Source organism: Tetrao urogallus, assembly GCF_951394365.1.
Source record: "Tetrao urogallus genome assembly, chromosome: 8".
Lineage (NCBI taxonomy): Eukaryota > Metazoa > Chordata > Aves > Galliformes > Phasianidae > Tetrao > Tetrao urogallus.
In genome coordinates this window covers 22,345,469-22,368,867 of record NC_136821.1, presented here as the reverse complement: position 1 = coordinate 22,368,867, position 23,399 = coordinate 22,345,469, and the positions used below count along the sequence as shown (strand labels likewise).

The following is a 23,399-nucleotide window of genomic DNA, read 5'->3' as shown; positions in this document are numbered from 1 at the left end:
CTCTGAATGGTAGACATCGTTGGTTTAAAGGGCTCAGAATCCAAAACTGTCACCTTACTCCTTAGTATCAAGTTTGATTCTTATTTTAAATTTAGGGGAAATGTGAAACTTGGAAGTTGCTTCTATAATATTTAGAGTTGTAAAATTTTCCATATTTTCATTTGTGATGCTTGTCTGAAAGTACTCAAGCAGTATATAAGGATGCTATTCAGTGGTTATGCAATTTCTGAACAATAAGAATGGCAACTGAATAGATTCATTTGTAGTAAAAACTCTGTCTACTAAACAGGATTTTCTAGTGGGGGATACTTTTTTTGAAACTCTATCTGTAATGTTCTTTACGGGTGTATTTTGTCATGTCTCTGAACTCTCTGAGTTGCTTTCCCATGTGATTTCCTGTGGAAAAATGACAATCTGTTTCCATTGATGATGAAACTGGGCTTTGTCTGTGTATCATCAGTAAAAGGCCAATAAATATTTAAAAACAACAAGTGTCATTTAATTAGTGGTTTGTTTACTGGCTGAATCAGCCATTTAGCATAAGTGGAATGAATTATGATAACTGAGGATTCTTGCTGTTTCTTTCCAGTTATTTAATTGCTGCACCTAATGAATTGTGATTAAAAAAATCAAAAATTGATTTCTGTATTGTTTATAAGTGTGTCAATAAGTGAATGGTGATGCCTGAACTTCCTGATTTTTAGGGATATGGAATTACAAAAGTGATGTGTAGTTGTCTAGAATTTAGGGAGCTGCTTTAATTGCTGCCCTTGTAAGTTCATATGGGGATGGCTGCAGAGAGTTATTCTGGTAAGGGAAAGGGAGATCCTAGTTTTTACGGACAGTCTTCCTTAATCATAGTATAAAGGATAATGGAAGGGGGAGGTTGAACATGGGGGAAGAGGACACGCTTTAAATGCGCTTTTGCTGTATTTAAAAAAAAAAAAAAAAAGTAAATGTTATTTGTTTCCCTGCACGCATTGAAGAACTTTAAACCCAAAGTTAGCACTGTCCCAGAGCAAGTGTCAGGATATCACCCATGAGCAGTTCATATGACCAAGGACAGATGTGACTGTTGGAGACTTGCAACTTTGGAGCATCTTACTAGCATGAATGGTGGAAGCTAAAGTCCCGGTATAGGAGAAGTAGCATTAGACATGGTGTTAAATGATAAAGACTAGGGTATAAGAGGACTAGATTTGAGGGTCTTTTTAAAGCTCTGTGTTTACAGCAGTAAACACAGCGGCAGTACAGGATTTATCAAGTGCCTGACTAAGGGAGCTGCAACACTCCTGGCTAGCTGCCAGAAATAATGCCAGCTCCCAACATTCAAAAATCCTTTGTCAGGTCCTAGAAGAAAAATGAAATAGGTTTCTCTTTAATTCCCATCTAGTTTTTGACTAGTTTTTGAGTCTTCAGAGTTCATGTTTCCAGTCTTCTCTGCAAGGATTAGAGGGATATTAAAAAAAAAAAAAAAAAAAAAAAAAGCAAAACCACAAACAAAAAAACCCTACATTTCCCGGAGGGTTTTTATAACTGCATGAACCAGGCTTAAGAGAAATGCTTAAAGCTTCAAGAAAAGAATTTTGAGAGCTAGCAGCTATGGACTGGTTAGTGGAGTGTCATAAGAAAGGGAGACCTCAAATTGATAAATTAGTTTTTCTTAAGTGAAACTTTCCAAGTGTTTGGTGTTGTCACGTTGATGTCAGCATAGAAGGCGTATTCAGCCAGCTGGATTTTTTTTAAGGCAATAATGCTGTATTTAAAACTAATAGCAGAAATTGTATTTGATTCCCTAGCATCAGTTCTTTAGCAAAGCACAGATGGACTAGATAAACTGCTATGAGCGAATAAGGTCCTCATCAGTCGGGTGATCTACCAGAGCAATTGTTTATCACAAGGATGTATTGCATTATGAAGTCTACTGTTCCATACATTTCTTAATAAGTGTTCATGAAGTTGAGAAAACACCAAACATCTCCAAGGAATGAGACTGGATGAGGGAGAGATTTACTGAAACAGGATATAAGAGTCAGTTTTACTGCAATCTTGAAGTTGCAGAAGGCTTTGAAAAGTGAATGACTGGAGGGAAGTAACTTATGAGACTAAATTGGTCTTTTGAAAGGGTAACTTCAGCTGTAAGCTCTAAAGTGAAAGCTGCTTGTTCTGCACCTCAGCATTTTCAAGTGCAAAAAAATAAATATTCTGCTCATGCTTCCATCTTTCTAGGGGTTATATTTATTCAGAGGAGATTAACAGACAATTTTCAGTGTGACTGCCTTCATCAGAAATTTATCCCTTTTCAAAATGACGTTTTTATGGGAGCAGAATTTCTGTGAAGAGTTCAGATTCCAATGTGATAGAAGAATGTTTGTATCCTTAAAGAGATTCCAGAACTTTGTTCTTGGCAGGATGGCAGTATAAGACTAAGAGCAGGCTGTGTAACTTTGTCACATCTTTTTATGTTAAGTAACTTTGTTGTGGTATTGCATTTTAATTACTCAGTGGTTATGTGGGCAACTTTTAATCTGGGTGCTTTACAGGTAGATGCAGCAGTTACGCATAGATTGGTATTTGTGGTCCCTGCAGTAGAGGAAACAGTATAGTATGATTTAAACTGGTGCAGGGCTGATGATTGTGCAAACAGTAATTTTAGGTCTAAGGTCTAAGGAAACTTTGGCTGAGAGCATGGAGAAACTCTACCTTGTGCCCCTTGTTGCATTTGGTTGCTCAGTACATCCTAGAATGGAGAGAAATGACAAAGACTTCTCTTTGCATGTACTTGTCCAGATTTTCTATCTTTAGTTGTCCTCCATCTTTTCTAAAGAGCTAATCTACAGCTTGGAGGAAACTGTTCTGTGGATTTTGCACTTCTGCCTCTGTCCCAAGGATGCAGGAAGTGCCGTGCTTGTGCTGGCTGGAGCTGTCTGCCTTCAGTCTTTGCTGCCAGGCTCCCAGGAGCGTGCCAGTGGGCACAGCTGAGGTGGTGTGGTCTGTGGCACCAAAGGGCTCTGACTGCCCAGGCCCCAGCAGAGACAGCTGCACCCCTGATCTCATTACTGTGCAGTACTGGACCTTAGTGCTCCTTCTCCACTGTTCTTCTGGTGTCCTGTTCTTCTGGTGTTAACTCACAGGCAGTTTGGATGTGTTTTGAAATCCCAGTTCCTAAGGAGTGAGCTGAAGCAGTAATTGTTTCTCCATCATTGTGAATAAGTGGTGTAACTTTTTTGCAAGGATTAATTCCTTCGGGTGAGAGGTTTTCAGGCTGTTGGCTTAGGTATGTTGGGGAAAACAAACAAACAACAACAACCCCCTCCTCCCCTCCCCCCCCCCCCCCCCCCCAAAACAAAAAAACCAACAAAAAAAAAACAAGCTGATGGCTGTGTTTATTTGCTCCACTTCTTTAGATTTTTATTTATTAACATAGAAAAAGAGATTTAATGAGGTGATTGAAGAAGGTGTGGCATTATTTTATGTAATTTGAGAGCTTAATGGTCCCTGACTGGGGAGATTACTGTATTCTGTTAACCATCCATAAATAGATGTGACAGGTGAAGGGAGTAAGAGGAACTACATGTGATTTGTAAAGCAGGCAGAAGAGGTCACACTGGTTCTTCTTTTTAATTGTCCTTACTTTCTCATATGTGTATATAGTGTGACAGCATATGAACAGGAGAATGAGAGGAATCTACAGATATATGGGAACAGGGAAAGAGCAGGAAAGAAATCCTAAGGTGGAGAAAACCTGTCCGAATAGAAGAGTATAGAAGAGAATAGAAGAATAGAAGAGTAATAGAAGAGTTCTCAGTAGAGAAATACAAGGAAAGGAGTCAGAAAAAACATCCAGTCAGCAAGAGGAAAATGTCTGAAATGAAATAAAATAAAATTCTTCAGGCCAAAGAAGTCTTTAAGTTCTGCAGAGCTTAATCGTGTTTTCTGGTCTCAATTTCCCTCCAGTTTGCTCAGTGCCTGTGGGCTGCATGAGCCTTTTGCCACTGACGACAGTGAAAATCCTTTGCTGTGCTCAGGGTGTAAGGGGTGGGCCCAGCAATGCCTCGCAACTCGTTCTTGAGATTTACTGTGTGTCTGTTATAGCACAACTTACCCTTCTTCTGCTGAGCATTTTGAGAGCTACAGCCTCCTGACCTGTCTGATCTAAAATAAACTTAAACTAACCTAGCAGGTCTCAAAAACTTGACAGCAGATTGCACATGCTTTTGTTTAGCCCTGCATATAAAATCTTGGTGGGTGGTAACTGCTTTAGGACAAAATCAGCATCCCACCAGTCACCATCTGGGATGGCAGATGATATGTGGGACTGTCATGAATAAGCATTCTGATGTTTGTAAATGTCCGAAGGAAGACACAGCTTGTTAGCACTTGCAGTTGGTATGTAGTCAGCACTGCAAAAACCTCACGTTATGCAGTGTTCAGCACAAAGAGACTTTGTGTATCTTGGATCCATCTCCATCATATGGGTGAGTATAAGGTGATGATTCTTCCATAGTTTTAGCTTTGATGGTGAACTTGCATGGAACTTCTGGCAGACCTTTAGTCATTGTTGGTGCTTCTGTGATAAGAATAGCTCTTCTGATTCTTAGAGACAGTGTCAGGGGTAATGTTTAGATGACTCATATTGGGTCATACTTGATGTTGATAATGAGCATAAATTTGTGGTATAAAACATGTCCTTGTTCTGGCAGTATAGGTTTTGTTAATAGGTGAAGGAAGGGGACAATTTGGACCCAAAGTTATAAAATGACTTTGAAAGAGCACAGATTTTTCTGTTGTAGATGTGCATATGCTTGTGTCTGTGCATCATCCATCTGTGAGAAGGGGAAAATGGGAGTAAATAAGGGTGATCCACAAGAATACACACGTGCAGCTTCCCTCATTGAGCCTTTCTGTGGCTCTATGCACTGAACTAGTTTGTTCTCATCTGCGTATTTTGAGAAATACTATTTAGATCAGTTGTCTTTAGACCACTTGTTATTTATGTGACAAAATCTTTATGTAGGTTATTTTAGATGGTAAAGCCAATCGAGTATGAAGCTCTAGGATGAACTGAGTATAAACATGTTGGAGAGAAGGAAATCTGTGCATCTGCCATGTAACCACTGTGGTTAAGGCATCTGGTTTTTAAGTGTTAAAGCATGTTTTATTTGCACTTGGTCTGTGTATCTGCTGAAAGTTTAACAAAACAGTATTCTCTTTACAGATTCAAACAGCTGACCTGACTGTTCTTTTTGCAGCGCTTCCAGTTCCTTGATGCAGAGTACTAAAATGGTGTGGGGTTTGAAATGTTGTACAGTTTAATGCTGTTGGAATTGCCAGTCATTCTTTGATATACAGCTTTTGGGGGATGAGAGCAATATATTATCTGAGTCTCTTCAGATGCTCTCACTTAAGTGCAATATCCAAATAATATACTGATGAACAATTAAAAAAAAAAAAAAAAAAAAAAACCAAACAAAAACAAAAACATGTGAATCTTAATTCAAGGTGTACTTTTCAGCTTGAAAGTAAGATGTGAACGTTACATGAAAGGTATGTCCAAAAGTTTTCAATCCCACTTAATGCAACAGTATGATCACATTTGCTGGAATTTAAAGGAATGAGGAGGATTTATCTTTCAAATTTGTATAAGCAAGTGCACTCAAACAGGTTCTTTGAAGAATTGAGGGGAGAGTGGTGTGGATTATCTGCAGCCTGGAAGCATATGCATACACTATTTCTAGATAGAGGTGAGAAATACCAGTGAAAACAGCAGAAAGCTGCCTCACTCTTTATGAATTGAAGTGCTCATTTTAGTGTGGAATAGGGTAGGTAGAATAGATTTTCTGCAAGCAACGATCACTAAAAGCTGGTGGTGACCAACAGTTTGAGGTGAGCAGACATCTGTGCAAGCCTAAGTGGAATTTGAGCAGTCTCATATCTTTAGCAATGCCAGGGATCTCTGTGCTTTGTGTCAGCACAAGATATGATTGTTTGTGGCTCTTTTAAACAAGGAAAATGGAAAGTGAAACAATATGTTCAAAACAGAGCCAACTTGAACCTTTTCCATTCCTGCAGATGACTTCAAGCTAGGTGATCCCTTCAGGGCTGTCACTTCACTAGCTGGGTGGTTCTCTTAACTATAAATCTGAACTTGTTAATAATAGTGTCTTTACCTTTATACTTAATAAGTAAATAATAATAAAGACACATAAATGTGTCTTTACCTTTATACTTAAAGGATGCGTAGCTTTCAATATATTTTCAGTTCCAAACAAGAATCAGTATTTTACCTGGCAGTTGACAGTCTATTTAGGATGACTCACCTGGGACCACCTCTTGAGGAGCATCTTAGGACTGGTCTTCATGGCCATAGGCCATGCTTGCTGTTTTGAGCAGGGTTTTCTCTCCTTCATATTTTTAGTTCAGTCAAGCAAGCTGATGTGTCTGTCTCATGCTATTTTTTTCATGTTGTTTGGTCTTTGTTCATGCTTAGATATTAATTCCACATAGACCTCAAAGTCCTTGTTCTTGTGTTCAAGAGCTTTTTCACAATATTATCATGCTGTATCCTGAATTACTGATTTTTCATTACAAATTATACTCAGCTTCTAGTATTGTCAGACTTGTGCTATATGAATATGAAGGCTGTCCACTCTGCCTGCCTTTCTTTTAAGGCTTCCTTTTAGGACAGGTGCATTCTTGGTATTTTTGAGAAAGGTAGGAAATTATTTTTGCTCTCTGTGACCAAAGCTTTACATGCTCCTCAAATGTGATAATGCTCAGGCAAGATAAAGTAACCAGCAAGATAAAGCGAGATAAAGCCAGATACAAGCACGCTGTGGGAATCTCCCATTATGTCAGTGGATTTTAATCTTTATTCCCCCAAGTTCATGCCTAAAACTTTTTTTTTTTTTTTGTAATAAAAATAGATGCTTCAGTGAAAATGCTTCTATTTTGTAACAACTTTCTAGTTACTTAAAAGTGATTTACTTTACATGGAGGTATTAATTTTTGCTTAAAAACATAATCTAAAACATCCTAGATGAATTTGTACTTAAAAAAAAAAAAAAAGCAGTTATTTGAACATGATTGAAATATTCAGATTAAAGACAGATTCAAATTAAACATTCTTTATTTTTCATTCATATATTTGTTTTCTGATCTTTCGAGTTGTAAAATATGGTTAATTAGCATTTTGTGTTGTTTGATTTAGATGTTTTTCTGTGGATGAATACAATAAGAATCCTTTTACTTAGGTGAAATATTTGGAAAGATGCAAGAATACAGCAATAAAACTTTGTAGAATTCATAAGATATACAAAATGATCTTTGAAAATTCTTAGACAATATAATACAATATATTTTGTTAAATTGGTAATTGATAAAATGTTCCCACATTTTAATTAAGTAAAAGAACAGGCAAAATAGGGAATACATTCAGGAAAATGCTTGAACACCTCATTTTTAACTTGACAAAATTCAGCAGTTTTTTTTTTTTTTTTTTTTTTTTTCCTGGCTGCCTTACTTACTTGGCATTTTGGCATCTGAGATATTTTAATCCTGGTTTAGTTTGACAAGGAAGTAATTCAAGATCTCAGGTCTATTTTATTTTTTTTCCTTTCTTCCTGAGCATTGCTTTAGAATTTCAGAATATTTGTGGTTTAGGGCTTTGATAAAAGGTTAGAGTTCCTGAATGAAATAAGATCTAAATGTGAACTGATAATGACCATCAGTGATGCTGGGTTAAAGGAAACTGAATAGCTGCTTTCCTGGCAGATCTACTCTCTCGTAGACTTACAAACGTGGAGGGAGAGAGCGAGCAAAAGCCCTGTGCAACTATAGGTTGGATGTTTGAGTATATACGTGTTCGTCCACAACCGGATAAAAATTCTTAATAAATCACATATTAATCTAATGTAATATGTGATTGTATAATGACAGATTCCCAAGAAGTAGGTAACAACTTATTTAAATGGTTCATCAAGCAAAATTGGGTTATAAGAAAACCATTTACTCTTGTGAAGCACAATCCAAGATTGCTGCTTAGACTCCACATTTGATTAGCCTTCTTGGCAGTAGTCAGATATATTAATTCAGGGCAGGATGCCTCTCTTTGGCAAATAAGATGTATAAATCTATTATTGCTAATATTAAGAAAGACAGAAAATCTGCAAGTAAAGATTTCCTAAAGAGGAAAGCTTGTAATTAGAAGATGCTACAATCATGGACAGATGCAAATGCAGTCAGTCTAGTATAATCTAAATCCAGAGTGATTTTCTTTATTCCAGTTCAGCTGAGCTCTCAGTCCAGTACAGTAGGTCTAATTTCAGGTTTCCTTGAAGTGGACAGTTTCGGGGCTGGTAGAACAAAGCAAAATACTAGCTACTTGAACATTTTCCATTTTATGAATTACCTTGTACTGAACAGCTAATGTTTGTGTTGAGAAACAACCATCTGTTTTTGTAGTTGAAAGAGAATCTTGTTCAAATGTTAAATATTCTGAAATGTGTTAGTGTAGGGGCTGTCAGCCATTTGTCATGCTACACCATTCAAAACTTCGCTTGTATGGGAATAGCAAACCGAGTTCTTATTGCCACTTATTAAACCAGTATAAAAAAAACCTTGCTGGCTAACACTGTATTTAACTGTTTGGTTGATGTGCATGATTTACTGGTTATTCTTTAAGTGATGCAAGGAATAAAAATGAATTAACTCTTCTGAACCATCCAGTTTTTACTGTAGTTTTGAAACAAAACATTGTGTACTTTGTGAGCAGTTGAAAGAAGTAAAGAAGAGTTGGTGGGTCGTAGAATTTGGGATAGTAAATAGCTTGACAGGTGGGGACGCTGCAGAATGTGATGCCTTCTTGAGGAATTTCAGAACAAGACAAAGAATAAACATGGCAGTTCTATGTTTTGATTTGTACCAGAAGAAAGAGGAACACACTTTAAGAAAGGAAATTGGTTCCTTACACATATGGGCGATTTTTCAAGGTTGGCTTCAAAATAGTCTCTAGTGCTTTTTTAACACTGTAGGAGACTGAGCACAAGGCACTACGCATATGCTGTTCACCGCAGTATCCCAATAGAACTTGTTGCCCAGATGGTGCAAACCATATGCCTCTCCATAGTTTATCTATGTTTGGGAAATACTGTCTGAAAATCTAAGAAAGGTCATAAGACTTCTCCAAAATCATTCTAGTGAGTTCCTTTTAGACAGTGCTCCGGATATATTTGAACTGGTTGGGGTTTTTGTTGTTTGTTTCTTTTGAGTGTTTTATGGCAGTATTGAGGATCTATGCTCCAGTGCGAGACCCCAGCTTAGGCACAGAGACTTGGCTCTTCCATCTGCATGCATAGCTTTTCCTCATGAGAGGTACTTATGAAGTGTACAGCTCAAGGCTGTCTTGATTCTCACATTTGTTTTTTCTCCTCACTTGTCTGAATGAACGTTATTGAAAATGTAACAATGTAGAAAGCCAGTTAATTTTTATATTTCTTCCATAACTCATTTGACTGTTTCCAAAGGCTAACAAAGAAAACTATCTTTGCTCTATGTGAGTTGTTAAGGTAAGTTTTCTGTTTTGCTTACCTGGCAGAGATCCACGCAGGGCTGGTATTCTAATCACATTTCCAGCATGGTGGTTCTTTGAAGTATGAACTAATTAGGAATGGGCATTGCAAAAGTTTAGACCAGTGCTTAGGAAAAGAATGCTTCGTGTAACCATTACTAATTCATTAGGATAACCAAAAGCTTATTTCCTTTGAGTAAAGATTTGCACATTCTCACCTACAGCAGTATGCTATATATAATACTTCTTTGTAGCTCCTCAGAAAGCACAACTCTGCTTAAAAGTAAATTAGCTAAATTGAAAGGCTAATTGCTTTGGGCTTCAAGTATAAAGAAGGTTCATGCTTAGATTTCTTTCCCAGCTGAAAGAGGCCGAGAAGATGTGGTTTCAGAAATCCAAACAGGGTATCTCATGACAACTAAGAATTTTAATGTGGTGTCATAAATCACTAATTTATTCTTGCTGTGGTATTGCTTGCAGAATCTATTCGGACAGATCTCTGTACACAGGATGAAGCGTGATGGGGAAAAGTGTTTAGTCTGGTAACAGCTTAGTCAAATATCTAAAAGCTGTCATGTGAGGAAGCAGTTTGAGAATGACTTTGATCAGAGTAAAATGGAGTATATCTGGTTTGAAATAGAAGAACTTAATGTCATAGAATATCCTGAGTTGGAGGGAGCCCAAAAACTTGGTAATGCAAGAGAAAGGAGCGGAATTATAAGTACACATGAAAGATGAAAGTGTTGTATGGTCCCTTTATGAACCTAGAATTTCTGGATCAATCAGATGTTTTCTAACGTATACAGATGTTCTTCATTTCCTGCTTTTTTCTTGTCTTTAAGTTCTCACTTTTCAATTTTTAATTGGGTCTAGTTCTCTAAGTAATTGAGTAAATACTGCTACAATGATATGGCGCTATCTTTGTAACGTGTGAGTCACTTCAGGGTGATTCATGGTATTGTGCTCCCTGATGGAGTATTTTAATTTGTGGTTGGCATCTATTGACTGCTGTCGAGACTTAAGAAATAGCAGACTGTATCCAGGCTATACGAAAGTGGGAAACAAATTACACCTGCTAGTCTTAAATGAAATCATTGAGTTATACGCTAAATAATAAAGTTTAAAATATATGTTGGCTTTTGAACTATAGGTAGTTGCTTTTAAAGTGAAGCTCCTCTGTTGCCTTACACAGGCAGAGAATTTAAGACCCAGATTCAGATGAAAGGAGGACAGTGTCAGTACGGTGCTGATGCAATTTGTAGAACTTGTAATGATAACTGAACAAAGGTGAATTAAACTGTTTTTAGGACCCAATCCCTGTGATCAGCTTTGTCTAGGAAAGGTGCAAAAAATGTTGCTCTGTTGAAAGATAAAAATGAAATAGCTCTCTGGAATGACAGTCCTGTACATAATTATGTGTTCTTATTATTTCTGGGGGAAGGGGCATGAGGGCTGAACATGGTGCAGGTTTAAAAGCTCACCATTCTGGTTTTCTTTTATATTGGTGCCTGAGTTATAGAGCTTGTGGAGATTTGATTTATGTGTTTGGAACAACAATTTTTATGTCTTTTATGTGAAGATTACTCATATATAGGTGCTGCTCTGGAAGCGATTTCATTATGTTGGCCCATGACTACAGAGGTGAATATTGGAGATACGGCAGTAGAGGCTGGACCTTCTCACCAGTATTCCATTACACTTTGTTGCCATGTGACAGATGGCAGCAGTCTGACAAAATGGCATCTGACATGGAAATGCGTATGAAGCAATGGTGTGTCACTGAATTCCTCCATGTGGAAAAATTGGCACCCACTGACATTCATTGACTCTTCCTGAGCATTTATGGAGACCAAATAGTGGAAGTGAGTGCAGTGAGGCGGTGGGTGGTGCGTTTCAGCAGTGGTGACAGTGAGATGAAAGGCAAGACATGTTCTGGACAGCCATGCAGATATTTATGAGCACAGCATGCAGGCTTCTGTTCATCGCTGGCAAAAATGCATAGCTGATGGTGATGATTATACTGAAAAATACTGTTTTGTAGCTGAAAATTTGCTCTATCAAACAGTGTTATTGTGTTATTTGTATCTGTTCTACTTGCCATGGAAACAAATAGGAAGCATTACTTTTGGAGCAACCTATGTAGATTGGCAGTATTGTGCATATGGTATGGAAAGCATATTTGCATTATAGAAAAGTTTTGCTCATTTAAATTAATGTTTAAAGCTGAGCTAAATGATTAGCTTTCATGAAACTCATTAGGAGACGCTGTATGTAAACATGTATAGATACATTTTCTAACCATGGACTCAATCATTTTGTTTGAAAATAATGCATTCTTTAAGGTTCCATAAAATGTTTTCTATAGAACTCTTATTTTCAAGTCAATATTTATGTAGAGTTAAATGTGAACATAAGCAGCTGGTAAATCTGACCAGACTATCACAGATGTACTGATATATTGTATTTTACCCGTATGATAATTCCCATTATTTCTCACTTGTAATGAAGTTGTATTTTTTTTATTTAGTCTTAAACCTAATTCTAAATACTTCAAAATCCCGTAGATAACAATTATTTTAAATGGACTTTCTTGATTTTGCAAAGTACAACGATTGTATAACTTCTCTTAATTCTCAGCTCACTGACTGTAGTCTCAAGTAGCTGCCTCTGTTACATGATAATGTTAGTGAGCTGTGCAAAAGCTTGAGGAGCTAAACGGCCCCATTTCCTATCTGACTCCTGGTGAGTGAGAATAAATACCATCCAGAACTCAGAATCTCTGCAGTGAAAGGCTGCGTTTTTCTTAATGGGGTAAGAAAGACTTCCTAGTCACTTGAATATATGCAAGTATATGGCAAATGTAGAGATTAGGAAGAATGTCTAAGTTAAGTTTATGAAGTTGGTTTTGTGTAAGTTCTTGTACAAGTTTGTTTCATAAAAGCACAAAGCATTCAAGTAACTTTTCTTTAGAAGTCAGTCTCCTGGGACATTCAAGTTAAGATTTTTTTTTTTTTTTTTTTAATAGATATATATACCACAGAAACTGATCAGTTATGGTAGAGGATACATTGTTGTATTAAAGGCACTTCTGCTATAAATTCTTAGTGGATATTTGCCACCATTGCTTTCGCTTCAGAGGAGACTGGGAAAGGGTATTGAAAAGGCATTTTAAAGATGTCAATTACTTCACAGGACCTACAGAAATGGCTGAGAGTTGAGCAGTTTTCTCTGAGAGTAATTTAAGAGAGGAAAGGAAAGTGTTTTGTGACTGTGCCTTCATGTTTGCCGTGTGTTGAATCATTCTTGGCTGCAGGACAGGTAGGGAAGGTGCCTGCATCGGTTTCTAGAGGTGGTGCAGTTCCCCAGCCAGCCCCAGAAGCCACCTCTGCTTGTTCAGTGCATGCATAGGATCTTCTTGGCTCTTCGCAGCAGGCAGGAGCATGGCTTTGCATCTGATTATGTCACACCTTATTTAAGTGCTTTGCTGTACCAAATGTTCAGGTCTCACATTCCAGGAAGAGGAAGGCTGGGATTGCTGCATGGGAACAGACTTCTGAGGGCTGGTTTGCTCTGCTCTCTGGCTGCACGTACAGGTCCTCTCCAGCATCAGAGCATGTAGGTATGAGTGTTCCTACAGCCAAGCTGAAGGTGCTTGTTGAAGGTACTGGTTCTGAATTAGTCTGCAAACACTGCTCCCTGCTGCTGTGGGGAGGTTATCAAGTCGCTTTTAATTTAGACAACTTTAAGCAGTTATTTTAAAATTTCAGGTTGTGATTTTTAATTCTTAAGTGGTAACAAGATATTGCTTTCTGTATTTCACACTTGTTCTTTACTAATGTAGCCAAGATGGTGTTTTGTACTAAAAGCAAGTTTGAAACTGTTCTGTTTACGTTGTGTTTTTTTGTTTGTTTGTTTGTTTGTTTTTTTAGTTCTCTTTTTTGTGTGTGAAGATGGATTTTCTTGCTGGGCTGGCTGCTGGGATGCTGCGTTAGGGTCTAGATGCAGTGTTCAAGTCCTTGCTATTGCTCTTGCTCTTTCTGGGTGTGTCTACATGAAAAAACGTCTGGGTCACCTTGGAAATGCATTTTTGAGGAATTCTTCTCATTTTTTCCCCACTCACTTTGCTTTGGTGCATCTTGCATAGCTGTCTGACTTGGCCAAATGAAAGGCTTCACTGTTTTGGCTGAAATTAAACTGGACGGTGCAGGCTGGGACTGTATGCATCCCATGTTCCAGTGACAGCAGCCTAATTCAGTACTATTCTGCTGTTTCCCAAAGTACCCCTTTGCAGATTGCAGTGCTGTTGGAGGAACTCCACTCTCTCTGTCTGCCACGAGCATCTGTCCCTCTGATCCCTGTCACTTCTCAATGCAGATATGAGCCTCTGCCACTTTTAAATGCATTCACACTAATGGAGTTTTGTAAAGAGCTTAAAGTTTACTGAATTATTGAAATAATTATTGAATTACATATTGAATCAGTACTTGCTTTCTGCCATCACAGTTATGAACAAGCTGAGTTTTTTTGTTACCTGTTTCATTATTAAATCTTTTTTTCTAATGTTAGTAGAACTTAAAAACAAAACAAAACAAAACAACAGCATAATATAATTTATTTTTTTCCCACAGCCTCTTACTTCAGGGAATAAAAACCAGAGCAGCAGTGTAAAAATAAAATAATAGAAATCAGAGAACAAAAGGCACAGGGGGAAATTATTTATGGTTTAAAAATGCACTGAAAAGTAACAAATACCAAAGCTCTGAGCAGATTAAATTTTCAGATGAAAATGTCATCTAAGCTCAGCGGAGTGGAGGATCTTGGTTGCTTGCCTTGAAATATGATACTTATGCTTAAATGATTTAGTGTGACAGCCTAGGTTTTCAGGATCCACTCCTGAAATGTCTTTTAAAAAGAAATTAGGTACCTGGAATCCGCAGTAATGTTTTTTTGTTTTAATATTTGACGTACATCTTAATGAATGTCCTGCTTGTATTTTTTTGTTTACTTGATGACAGAGCTGGGAGCTGTGTGAAACGGATACATGACTACAACTACTCTGTTGACTTAGAATACTGGAAGAATGACTCATGACTGGGGAGGAGTTTGTACAAATACTAGGATTTTAAGCATGGGCTAGAGTAAGGAATGTGATGAAGTACTCCTTCCCTCCGTATAAACAATCCTTTAAATAACCTTAAACAAACCACTTGTGTACCTACAGACTCACACATCTATATATTTATATATATTTTATATTTCTATCTTGTGGGAACAAAACAAATAACGGATTCTTTGTTCAATGTAGTTCATTTACTGTAATGAGGTCTTATTCTCTAGGGACAAATGCATGTTTCAGACTCTTGAGTTTTTGTCCAGGGACTGCCGTTTGCTATGCATTTGCTTAGCTCCCACAAGATGAACTTTGAGCTGGAGTTTTTCTGCATAATAGTTGTAATAGTGAAAGAGTTGAGAGTCAGTTATAGACCTCTACATAGATTTATCTATCATAGGAGTCTTAATGCTTGTATGAAGTTTTGGGTGCAAATAACAGTAGAAAGTATTCATTATTCTTATTCACACATTTTACTGTCTTCTAAATAATGATGAAAGAAAATCATTAGTTGAATAATTCTACCTGGGGCAGCAGTTAATACTATGGGCACAGGAAAGTCAAAAGCTCTGGAACCGGTTTGTAATGAGATAGAGGAAATGTATTTGTAGTGTGCCCAGAGAAGGGCAACAAAGATGGTAAAAGGTCTGGAGCACGAGTCTTGTGATGAGCAGCTGAGGGAACTGGAATTCTTCAGTCTGGAGAAGAAGAGGCTCAGGGAGCTCTTACTGCTCTCTATTATGACCTGAAAGGAGGTTGTGGTGAAGTAGAAGCCAGCCTTTTCTCCTGGTAACTAATGATAAGATGAGGGAGATTGACTTCAGGTTATACCAGGGAGGTTCAGACTGGATATTAGGAAAACTTCTCAGAAAGACTGGTCAGGCACTGGAATGGAATGCCCAGGGAGGTGATGGAGTCACTGTCCCTGGAGATGTCCAAGAGATGTGTGGATGTGGTACCCAGGGATATGGTTCAATGGACAATATTGGTGGTATGTAGGCTGTCAGGCTAGATGATTTTTTTTTTTTTTTTTTTTTTTGTGATCTTTTCCAACCCTAGTGATTCTATACGAAGGTCTAAACCTCTGCTGGGGTTGTAAGTATGAACCTGCTTTAAATCAGAGAGCTTGAAGAACAGAGCAATGAGTTGTGAGTTGTCACTGGGTGTGGACTCACCTTCTTATTTCTTGCCTCTGAGGTGTGTCACGAATGCACATATTTCTCCATAAAGAGATGCTTCTACAATGTGGAACCTTATGCATTGGAATTGGTGGCTTGTTTTACTGCATTTTGAAAACAAAAATACTGATTTGGTATTAAGCATTACTAGTTGACTTCCAGTAACACTTTTCTTTTTGTTTTGTAGGTATGAAGCGTCCATTAAGTCCTGACCGTGTCTTTGAAGATGGGATTATGAATCAGCCAGCTGTTCTACGGAGTTCTGAAGAAAAAGGATTGAAAAATGACAGACAGGACTATCAACTAGGCAAAGAAAAAAAGAAGATACTATTTTCATTCTGCGAAGTGTGCAATATACAGCTGAACTCTGCAGCACAAGCTCAAGTTCATTACAATGGCAAGTCTCACCTGAAAAGAGTGAAGCAGCTAAATAATGGAAAGCTCCCTACAAGTACAGCTCCTGGCACCTTATTTGCAAGTACAAGCACAGGTACCTAATCAGTAAGAAATGTTGCATTTTGGACAAGAAATTTAAGGAAGGTTTTTAAGCTCTACCTTCCCCAGCCAGCATAACCATTAAAAATAATTGCTACTTTTAATCTATATTCATATATTTTGTTAGATTGAGAATTGTTGGTGTATTTCTTCTCCTGTGAAGATTATTTTATTTAAACAGTATTATGTCAGTGCATGATTAATGACTGGGTTGGGCCTTACGTAGTTGAGATTATGGCATATTTAAAAGTAGTTGTTCTGGCTTCAAAGAGCAATGCATTTGTCATCTATGTTTTTCCCAAAGAAACAAGTTCTGGAAGGATGTTGTATGTGCAGGAGAAACTTCTAAAGAAATATACTGGTAGGAAAGGAGAGCTGCAACTTTCAACAGCCTGGTCCTTTAATTGTTTCTGCTTTTATAGGTCTGAGTTTTTAATTACTCTTATTCAAGTAAAGTAATTTGAAGCAATACTTTTTATTAACAGGACAAAACAGAAGTCCTTTGTTCCTATAAGTATTTTGCCCAAGCAATATGAAAAGTTGCAATGTTACATTAAAAAAAAAAAAACCCACAAACTTTTTTTCTTTTCTCTTTGCTAAACTTCACTCATATATACTATGAAAAAAATGTCTTATTTCTCTACTTCTCTAAGCGTATAGGAGGTTGAACTCATTGAACAATTTGAACTTCTGCAGTTGTAAGGAAAAGGATATTGTGACTTTCCTTCCGTTTTTGTAAGGGATCCTGGTATGCCAGATGGTCTATTGCTTTGATGTTCAGTGTGCAAGGATTTTGCTGCAGGATTATCCTTTTTCTGTGATGTTCCAAAAACACTGAAGAAAATTTGTTAGAGCACTTCAAGGATGCTTTTCTTACTCATAGTTGAAATAGATACTTTTTTCCCCTTCCATTTATTTTGTTAAACAACATTTGGGTGGTTGGGTGTTGGTTTTTTTTGTTTTAAATTCTGTAGCATGCAAAAAGTTTGAGGTTGATCTTAAAGAGCTCGTTTACATACACGTTAATAGAGGTAGAGCAAATCATACTTCTGATTCTGAGACAAGTAAATATGAATATACTGCAGTGAATTTTAAGTTTGGTGGAACACAGGCTTTGAGGCTACCATATGGCACAGGAGTTAAAACTCCTGTTTTGTTGTCTTTGTTTGTTGTGGGTTTTTTTTAGCAATATGCTTTGTTCATTTATCACTGTATTAGACCACATGCTACTTATTTAGTACCTTACACTAGTCTATGAAATAGGTATGCTTACTACTAGCCTATGAAATAGGTATGCTTTTTTCATAGCTGAAGGATGCTGGTGTCATAAGCATTTAGAAGAAAAAAATGTCTTGTGTAGACAGCTTAATGTAATGCTTAAGAGACACTAGAGGAACAGCGTTTACCAAAATGTCATTCTCAAAGAACACCTTTCAAAAATAAGTAGAAATTAATTTTCTTATAAATTGATATTATCCAGGCTCGGTTTTAATCCATGTCCTCTGGAGTGTTATTATCCCTTGTAATGGGAGTCTGCCTTTCCCATTTCTTTGGCTAACACTGTAAACAATTAATTGTGCAGATGGTAAGAGAACAATTCTGTTCATCTCACCTCACCAATGAACAGACTTGATTCCACGTGCAAAGAAAGCAAATAGCCCTTCTTACACTTCGCTGTTACAACTACATACCCTTCTGCTGAACCAGTTAATGAGCATTTGAAGCTTTCTACAAAGGTTCCTGCTAATTGCAGTGAGGCTTTTCCTCTGCATTCGTAAGATGAATATAGAATAAATAAATATAAATAAATATAAATAAGTATAATATTAAAAAGGTGATTGGGAATACACATGCCTATAAATGTATGTTCAGAATACAGAGATCAAGATTACAGACTTGTCTGTTTTGAGCCTATGCAACAGAACTGATCCATCCAAGCGCCATCTCCAGCCTCACTGGCTGTTGGTGGGCTTTCTTCCAAACGCAAATAGACACAAAGGAGTCATGAGGTGTATTTTCATATTCTTTCTTTTGAGGTCCCTTTTGTGACAAGTGGTCTCAGGATGTTGTAATGCATCCTCTTAATTTTAAGCCTCCAATGTATTATACGTATATAACCTCAAATTGTTGCTCGTAACTTCAAGTTCTGTAATGGTCCTTCATGGAAAAATTTCCTAAGTCTAGGGGCCTGGAATTCTTCGGCAATTATTGCCAATTCTTGGCAATAATACTAGATCTATGGTATCCAGATGATGGGATTTATGTATTTGGACATTATAATATTTCATAACTTAAAAGCTAATTCTTAAAGGCAAATTTGTCATAGAATTTCAAAAGATATTATCCACCGTTACTGGAGTTTACACACAATTTTACTAGTTGTGCTCTACCTGCACGTCAGTCTCTCCACAGCAATTTCAAATTAAAAATTAAAACTAAAAGCAAAGATCAAAAGCTGCTTTTGCACAAATTGCAGAATTGATTGAATCAAGAAACGAACTGACCGAGAAGGCCTTGGTGATTTGATGCATTTACCTGACGACACCCTCTCTTTAGCTTGAAGTTAAAAGTTGGGTGCTTGAAGAGAGGCGCGTGCTGACTGCTCTCTGTTCGCCTTCTGCCAGCAGCCGGCCGCCGAGGGCACGGGCCGGGGCGTGCAGCGGTGCCCGCGCCCAGCAGGTGGGGCTGCAGCCTGCGCCGTGCTCGGCAGCAATGCGTGCTGCCGCTGCCTTCGGCCTGGCCGTGGAACCGGCGTGCCGAGCGATCATCAGCCGTTTGTGAAGGTGTGCTGCGGCGGGGTTTTAAACGGTATCGTTCTGTTCGTCTCAGTTCTCCTCAGATGGACGCCGGTTTTGCTTCACGCACTCCGGTCCACACTCGTGCCCCATCTGAGCACTGGAGGAGAGCAAAAGGCAGCATGGAGAAGTCAGGTTTTCTATTATATTTTATTTTTTTTCCACTTTTGGCAACAGAAATTAGCGCTGCTTTGCCATCTTGTGTGATGCTGCGTTATGTGGGAAGTCTGGGCATCCTTTCAAGGCAATGGAGGCTGCGAGGCTTACAGCTAAAGCACTCTGAATCGTGTCAAGCCTTTTGGCTTGCCTGAGTGGCTTTGAGTGAAGGGGAGCTGTCTTGGGTTGCAGATGAAATATACAATATAGTTTAAGTAACACAACTTTTTCTTACATTTTTTTAAAATAAAACATAAAAATAAATAAATTAGGGCAACAAAAACATAAAACTAGCAGGTTGGATGCACACGCTTTACAGGATCTATGGCCTAGATAGGTAACTCGAATACTGGGTTCCCAAACCAAATGTCTTGAGTGCGATAGGGTCTTCAGCTGTGCCAAATGACACGGGCCTTCTTCGAGATCTTGCTTAAACTAGTAATTGATTTTCTAAATATCTTACTTAGGGGGAAAAATAAAAAGACTACTGGTAAACTTCAGGAAATGGTTCTGAGACTATTTCAGGTAGACTTACATGCACGAGCATATACTTATTCTAGTAAATGTGTGTGCAGAGGACTCTTTTACAGAACGGTGAAGGAAATCACCTTGACAGGGCATGAGTTCAGTGCAACTTCACAAGATCAGTGATGAGAATCAGAAATCATGGGTTGAGTGATGGTCTGTTACAATCAAAGGAAACTGCAGTGCATTACTCTTATTTCAGTGGAGTTTTTCCCTGTTTTTCTGATTGCCAGCAGACCCAGATCCTGAATGGACAGCTTTGTACGTAGGTTTGAATCCTGAGCAGGACCCAGACTTACTTACTGCCATGTAGATTTGTTGCCATCTGAACTGCTTTGTGCCAGCTCAATGGTGAATAGAATTTTTGCTTGCTTTAAGCTTCTTGAACTGGACCCTAAAATACCTTCTCTGCATGTATCTGACATTTTTCTGGAAGAAAAAATAAGCAAACAGGGATAATCTAAGTTTATTACAGAATATGTTTATTACTCATTCTAGTGAATAGTCAGAGAAATGCTAAGCAGCAACCAACAGTATCTTGAAAAATTTGGTGAGCTATGTCTTCCTCAGCTCTTGCATATGAAGCTATGGAAGTAGTGTGCAAATCTACAGAGGGTAATGGGAATGCATTATGGGTTTATTTGTTGTTGTGTTGTGCCCAAACCTTTTCTAGACTTGAGTAAGGCCAGCTCTTGTTCTGCCTTCTCTCTCTGCTGCCTGCAGCCCTCTTGGGAAGCCAAGGAAAGATGCTGCTGTGAGACACAAAGTGAAGTGATGTCAGGGGACTGTTTTTCTGCTGTCCCTGTGAGAAAGGGAGATGCCCTGCCTCTTTGCTGTCCTCCTCTGGGCAAAATTTGTCTATTTGGCAGAACCAAAGAGTAGAGTCTCACAAGAAAAAGAAATTTTTTAAAAATTGTACTAGAAGAAGGTAATAAAGAGGTTATACTCTTGTAATATAACTTAAATTTGTGAGCTGTTGAGAAACCTAGTATTTCGCTTCTTACTGCAGTGTAAATTGACTTCCTTATTCAGTGTTCTTCTGAACAAGGCTGTATTTGATATACTGCTACGTTGTTTCTGTCACTTGAATATCTCCCACAATTTACTTAGGAATTATATGCTATTAAGTTAGCATTCTTCTTGCAAATGAAACACATTTATGTGGAATGGCTGCTATTTTTCTTACGGTTAGTGTAATTAGTTGCTCTGAAATTAAGGGGAGTTCAGGTTGTTTTTATGCTCTTAGTACTCTTTACAAAATATTGATGATGAGCGTGAATATCAAGGGACAGAGCTGATGTTAAAAAATGGTCTCATTTGCTAGTAGCTGCAAACTGTATTCATAATATTTTGTTCTGTCTTTGAGTAGTTGCATTGTGAAAGTACAGGTAATGATTAAAAAAAATAAAGTCAGGAGTCTTCAAGAAAATAGTGGGAATTTTTTTTTCATTGAAGCGGGCTCTTTTTTTCTGTTATTTGTTTAAGTGATGATATAAAATTAAGGAAAAAACATGCTTTTTGGAAGTGATCAATGGGTATCAGAACAATTATCCACCTGTAGTCCCCACGTCATCCTCTTGGAGGCAGGGAGTACATGAATGACACTTGTAAGCAAATTTGGTATGTGACTAGTCTGGTGGAAAAAATGCTTATGGGGGGGGATTTGTTGCAGGCGGAGTGGGGAAGGGTTTCAAAATGGAATTGGTTACAACCATTGCCACTTGTTGCATTAGCTCCTAGCACATGAGTGTGCGCAAGTATAGTCCTGTTGCAAAAATCTCTGCTGAAGACTCATCTTTGATGGTTTATAATCTCTCTTGGGGGCAATTCTGTTGTGGTAAAGAACTGACATTCGAGACGTCCAAGAATCAGATGTTGTAGCATTCAAAAAAAAAAAAAAAAAAGTGGTTTCTCTAAATACGGATTTATCAGTTTTATTCAGTGTGTCTTTCCAACAGTGATTGAGTACAGAAATGAATGAAATAAAATATAAGCTAACTTTTTTTTTCCTACTATTTTTATCTTTCAAAAGTAAATCAGATATTCTTTATAGTAAGTATCTTCATCTGGGAACAGAGCCAGCCAAAATTTTTTTCATAGCTGTCTCATGACACAGTAGTATGTTTGGATAACTGCACAGGTATTATAATAAAAACCCCTGTGTCCTTCTATTTCATTTTAAACTTGATTCATGATTACATCTGATTCTTATTACACTTTGTATTTAAAATCTTTGAGGGTGTGAGTGTGCACAGTGGCACGTGCCCTCTTACCTTTTCTGGGAAAGAAAACATATGAAGTACCTGAAAAGACAAAAAGGATTTACACAGTGGAAAGGCTCTGTGGGAGTAGGAAGAGCATGAATTTAATAAGCCATGGAGATTTCTCATAGTAAGTAATGAAAAATTATTATTGTTTTTGAAAGGCAAAGGCATTGGTTGTGTAATGTCATGTTTTTAGTACTCTTTTTTTTTTTTTTTTTAAGGGGGACAAATGCTTAATCTGTCAGTCTGTACAGATGGGTCAGTATTCTGAAATTCCTCTAGACATTTATGCTTCTCTTTAGCAGATACTGTATTTGTATAAATCTGATAGGCTTTGTCAGTTATGTGGTTAAAGAGTACTTATTTGTTCATCTGCATAATTGTAAATTGATCTTATTTAGAAAAACTGTAAGGAATCATTAATTTTTATTGCCAGATTTTTCCCAGTAGCAATCCACCACAATACAGGCTACAGCTTCTCCTCTGTCTCGTGCTCATTGTAGAAGAGACAGAGCTATTTTTAACATTTACACAGGCTAGATAAATGATTCTTCGTTCTGTGTGGTTTAGAGCTGGATCTGTGGAGCGTTTCATAATCATACCCTTTTTATGGTTTGCTTGAATTTGATCACTGGCTGATTTCATGCATTGATAATGACTGCTTAGGTTGCCTGTTTCTCAGCGTAAATTCACCTCAGACTTCTACTTTGACAGTGCTCTGTGTTTCCGTCCGCATGAAGATACAGAACTGAAATTGCTTTGCTTTCTTTACAAATGACTCAGAGTGTGCTTGTCCTTCCCTAAAATGTTGCCAGCGTGTGAAGGATTTTCAATGAGCAATGCTATAAGGCAGCATCTGGGAAGGTTTGGAGCTGCACTGGTGTGCCAGTGCACTGTGACAGAGGAGCAGGGCTGAAGCCAAGGCTCTGTAGCACTGTAGATCATATTGGTTGCATACTGGAAGTTTTGTTTATGTCACTTAGTTCCATTTGAGCTCGTTAAATACTACTGCCACAATGTGGAGTGGACTTCCCAGTAGAGGTGAGTATGATTATTTTTTTTTAATTAAACTTCACTGAACTGCTTTGTGATGCGATATTAGTAGCGAATGCTTACGTGTTCAGCAGTATTTCTGTACTCATGTCGTTTGTATTTTAGTTACTCCAGAGGAAATGTTAAGAAAAATGACAATGTATATCATACATAAATTCTTCTCTTATTTCAATATTCAGAGTAACACTAAATGTGTGGCAAGCTCCCATTTCTTGCTTGCTGCTTGCAGAGGGCATCTTTTCACTAGGTGACTTC

General features: G+C 37.8%; 1 protein-coding gene across 2 annotated transcripts in view; it reads left to right on the top strand.

The window, feature by feature from the left end:
* Positions 1-4,339: 4,339 nt before the first annotated feature.
* ZNF385B (zinc finger protein 385B) overlaps positions 4,340-23,399 on the top strand; it is a gene marked incomplete at both ends in the record, with an annotated part of 134,045 nt that continues 114,985 nt past the window's right edge. Inside the window, 2 exons of one of the 2 annotated variants that reach the window (XM_079539000.1) lie at positions 4,340-4,478; positions 16,044-16,346. In XM_079539000.1, coding sequence (XP_079395126.1) covers positions 4,340-4,478; positions 16,044-16,346 — 442 coding nt within the window. Of the gene's footprint in view, positions 4,479-16,043; positions 16,347-23,399 lie in introns of those variants that run through there. The other variant, XM_079539001.1, reaches the window with a different exon arrangement.